Raw genomic sequence first — 5000 nt, 5'->3', positions numbered from 1 at the left:
CTCGGCCGGGAAGGTGTTGACGGCCTGCAGGAAGGAGTAGTTGGTGAGCTGCAGGGGAGGGTGCAGGGGGATCGGGGCGTGCAAAGCCTTGCTCCCCATCGCAACTTCGACAGTCCTGCACGGCGGGAATATAGAAAAAACAACACGCTGTTAAGTCCCGTGTGAGCAAATGACATCATTTCAAATATATTAAGCACCAAAAAGTCCGCAAACCTAAAAGAACTTGCCCCCTTTCCCTCCTTTTTCATTGAGACAAAAATGATTTATGTATTTAATATTAATATGCTTTCTATTGTATTTGCAGAGAACAAGGCAATGGGGAAAATTGGTATAGAAAAAAATGACATAATTTCAATTGAAAATGATGTCATTTGCACACCTGTGTGCTGCATATAATGTTTAAATATTATATTAAGCACACATACACGCAAAAAGTCAGCAATCCTAAAATAACTTGCCCTTTTTTCCCTCCTTTTTAATTGAGACAAAAATGATTTATGTATTTAATATTTGTATGCTTACTATCCATCCATCCATCCATCCATTTTTCTACCGCTCATTCCCCTTTTGGGGTCGCTGGCGCCTATCTCAGCTACAATCGGGCGGAAGGCGGGGTACACCCTGGACAACTCGCCACCTCATCGCTTATTATGGTATTATATTTATTTATTATGTATTTCTTCACTGTTACAGAGAACAAGGCAATGGGAAAAATTGGTATAGAAAAAAACACGCACACTGTTAGTCACGTGTGTGCAAATGACATCATATCAATTGGAATGATGTCATTTGCACACATATGTGCTTAATATAATATTTAAATATTATATTAAGCACACATACACGCAAAAAGTCAGCAAACCTAAAATAACTTGCCCTTTTTCCCTCCTTTTTTATTGAGACAAAAATGATTTATGTATTTAAGATTAATATGATTACTATTGTATTTGTTCACTGTTGCAGAGAACAAGGCAATGGGGAAAATTGGTATAGAAAAAAACACGCACACTGTTTAGTCACGTGTGTGCAAATGACATCATTTCAATTGAAATGATGTCATTTGCACACACGTGTGCTGTATATAATATTTAAATATTATATCAAGCACACATACACGCAAAAAATCAGCAAACCTAAAAAAAACTTGCCCTTTTTCCCCTCCTTTTTTATTGAGACAAAAATGATTTATGTATTTAATATTTGTATGCTTACTATGGCGTTATATTTATTTATTATGTATTTCTTCACTGTTACAGAGAACAAAGCAATGGGAAAAAAGAATATTAAATAAGCTGTGCTTCTTCCTACTCCTTTTCAGACGTGCTGTATAATGAAACATCCATCCATTTTTCTACCGCTTATTCCCTTTTGGGGTCGCTGGTGCCTATCTCAGCTACAATCGGGCAGAAGGCGGCGTACACCCTGGACAAGTCGCCTGAATATTGTGATGCGTTACATGCATTGTGTGGTATATGCATGTTGGAAATGAACTGAAACCGATCTTTCTAAATATATGTCATGTTACACATTTTGCACATGCGCAATATTCACTATAAGTGGCCGTGAATTTCAAATGTCCAAAATAAAACACTGTCCCTGCACATGTTAGTTGCAAGAGTTGAATCGGAAAATCATGTCATTCTTCTTATCATTATTATGTTTTTACTCATTTAAACAACATATGCATTTATTTTCTATCTGTAATATGCAGTACTATAGCAATATTTCAGCCTCATTACAAATACATATACACATTTCTGGGGGGGACTTGACAGAAGAACATGTAATTTATGAATGATGCATGTTTTTTTTAATTAATTTCCTCCATGCATATGCAGTTTTAGACGTTTAAAAATATTTTGCATGTACATTTTAGCCTCTTCTCACATCTCCTCCCCTCAGACAGGACGGGGTTAAATATAATTTTGCACAGGTGCAGCATTAGTCACCATACAGGAACTTGTTCCCACTCCGATCAACAAAGTTCTTCCCCAACCTTTGGACTTCTTCTATCACACTTGAGACACTTAGCCCCACTTCCATGTGCAAGCCAGAGTCCGATTTTACGCACAGACGCACTGAAAGTTGCAAAAAACATGACAAGTGACATATGGCTTACCCCGGGTGAAGGTGCGGCGTGGATCCTGCGGGTTAGTGCCGGTAATCCACTACAACTTCTCCAAGTTCCAAGTCCATGAAACATTCACAGCCATGCAAGCCGAGCGCAGAGCCTCGCAAGTGCGTGCAGAGACCAGGCGGGTGTTGAAGGATACAGGCTGTGTGCGTCTTTGTCTGCTGCAAGTGTGCGTAATGCGCACCGGTTCTTCACTTTTTAGGACTCCAGTTTGGACTCAGTCAGTCCGCCTCCGACACGCCCTCCCCCCCGTCCCCCTGCCCCCTCTTTCTCTATCATTAATTCCAATGTTCCTCCTCTGTTTATTTGTGTTTGGATAGCAACTGGCGATCCAGGCCCGAGTGCAGAATACCCGCTTCAGCTCAACTATATGTGACATCTCCATTAAAAAAAAAAAAATGCACATTTTTCTGCAATTCTGCAACAATTTTTTTTTTATGGTGTGTGTTAGGAGACACTTGGCAAACAAGAGGAACAGCTCAAAACTCCATGTTTTGGGTCAGTATACTTAAAAAAAAAAGGAAATATAGATTAAATTTGCCATTGGGTAAGGATAAAAGTGCGTATTTTTTTTATTATGGAGCACACTGTCTCTTACTATTTATTCACTTTTTTGTAATTACAGTAAGCAACAAATTACTGTAAAATACAGTGCCCTTATATTTCAAAGCATTTAACATTATTGCTTCAGAGTCAAATATTGCAGCCAAAATGCACTGTAACCTTACAAGATATTGACAAAATGACAATACTCATATATTTGGGTATTAGAGAGTATTAGTCAAATATTAAAATGTACTGTAAGCTCACAACAAATTGACAAAATGACAATACTTTTATATATTTGGGTATTAAACAGGGTTGGTCAAATATTGTATTCAAAATGTACTGTAATCTTACAACAAATTACTGAAGAAAGTGACAATACTCTTATATATTTAGGTATTAAACAGTATTAGTGAAATATTGTATTCAAAATGTACTGCAAGCTCACAACAAATTGACAAAATAACAATACTCTTATATTTTTAGGAATGAAACAGTATTAGTCAAATACTGTATTTAAAATGTACTGTAACCTTTAAACAAATTACTGAAGAAAATGACAATACTCTAATATATTTGGGTATTAAGCAGTATTAGTCAAATATTGTATTCAAAATGTACTGTAACCTTGTAACAAATTGAGAAAATGACAATATTGGTATATGTTTAGGTATCTAACAGTATTAGTCAAATACTGTATTCAAGATATACTGTAACCTTTTTACAAATTAATGAAAACAATGACAATACTGTAATATATTTCGGTATTAAAGAGCATTAGTCAAATATTGTATTCAAAAGGTACTGTAACTTTACAACAACTTACTAAACAAAATGACAACATTCTTATATATTTGGGTATTAGACGGTGTTAGTCAAATACTGCATTCAAAATGTACTGTAACTTTTTAACAAAGTACTGAAGAAAATGACAACACTCTTATATATTTGGGTATCAAACAGTAAATATTGTAGCCAAATGTACTGTAACCTTGTAACACATTTCTGGAAAAAATAATAATACAATACTCTAATATATTTGGGTATTAAACAGTATTATTCAAATATTGTATTCAAAAGGTACTGTAGGTACTATTTTTTTAAATATATTTGGGTATTAAACATTAGTCAAATATTGTATTCAAAAGGTCCTGTAACCTTACATCAAATGACTAAAGAAAATGACAATATTCTTATATATTTGGGTATTAAAGAATATTAGTCAAATATTGTATTCAAAATGTTCTGTAACCTAAATTGACAAAAATGACAATACTCTAGATATTTAGAGTACTGATAAAATATTGTATTCAAAATGTACTGCAAAAATGACAGTAAGCTGATATTTCCCAGTAAATGAGTGTAAAAGTAATGCCATTTTTAGCCAGTAATTTACCATGAATTTAAAACATTTTTATTGCAGGCGCAAGAAATAAGCAGAAAGATAAAATAATAAATGTTGCTCAACTTTACAGGCAATTAAGGACGCTTTAATTGTTGTCTCTCTCTATATTTTTTTTATAACATGTAAATTACCCTGATATCATCTATTTGTCATTATAAGCGAATTCAGGCTTGAAGCAAAACAATTCCCATTACAACATGCACCCAAATGAATAGGTGTTGGAAAATTATGATTTATATAATATTAATGTATGTTATTTCTATTGAAAATGATAGGACCAGATTTGTTATAAAATGTAAAAATACAACCATGCACTTATGGGGGGGGGAATCAAAACATCATCACAAACCTTACATAGTTAATGTGAATGTAAATAAATATATATTTAATTTGTTAAAGAATATAAAAAAAAATTCACCTTGCTACAAGTCATTATTTCTCTCATTGCCTGCATACTGTTGTGTTCTTTTAATGTTTTATTTTGTATGCAATTAATGAGTGTTTGAAATGTAACAATGGCATTGATCTGGCTGAGTAGTTCTGCAACAGTTAAAGGTTTACAGTGCAGGAGGGCTGATAGACTCGTTGTTTTACGACTATAGAGCTCCCCCTGTTGGCCGTCTAACAACATGACAGCATGCTTCCTCTTCCAAGTTAAATGTTTGGACAGGTTTTCTGTTAAAAACCCCACTTCAGATATTCTCCACTGAAGGGGCAAAATACAGTTTTGATTAAAACAGAACTTGATGAAAGAAAAAACAAAAAAACTATTAGTTAATAGTTAAAATAAAATCAACTTTTCTTTTGAGTTATTCATCAAGTAAGAACTGAACAGGCAGGTAAAGTTTCTCTTTAGAGCTGCAGAACAATAACATGCCACACGTTTCTGCACACGTTGTGGTTTCTCGTCTCCTT

General features: G+C 34.4%; 1 protein-coding gene across 3 annotated transcripts in view; it reads right to left on the bottom strand.

The window, feature by feature from the left end:
• Positions 1-5000, bottom strand: part of osr2 (odd-skipped related transciption factor 2) — a 9434-nt gene that overhangs the window by 1346 nt on the left and 3088 nt on the right. Inside the window, exons 1-2 of one of the 3 annotated variants that reach the window (XM_061916531.1) lie at positions 2120-2351; positions 1-115 (exon numbers count right to left, since the gene is read on the bottom strand). The exon at positions 1-115 is cut by the window's left edge and continues 566 nt beyond it. In XM_061916531.1, coding sequence (XP_061772515.1) covers positions 1-99 — 99 coding nt within the window. In that variant the 5' untranslated portion in view covers positions 100-115; positions 2120-2351. Of the gene's footprint in view, positions 116-2119; positions 2352-5000 lie in introns of those variants that run through there. The other 2 variants (XM_061916533.1, XM_061916532.1) reach the window with 2 other exon arrangements.

Source organism: Nerophis ophidion, linkage group LG11, assembly GCF_033978795.1.
Source record: "Nerophis ophidion isolate RoL-2023_Sa linkage group LG11, RoL_Noph_v1.0, whole genome shotgun sequence".
Classification (NCBI taxonomy): domain Eukaryota; kingdom Metazoa; phylum Chordata; class Actinopteri; order Syngnathiformes; family Syngnathidae; genus Nerophis; species Nerophis ophidion.
The sequence above is the reverse complement of the archived record's forward strand: the minus strand, read 5'-3'. Positions and strand labels throughout refer to the sequence as shown.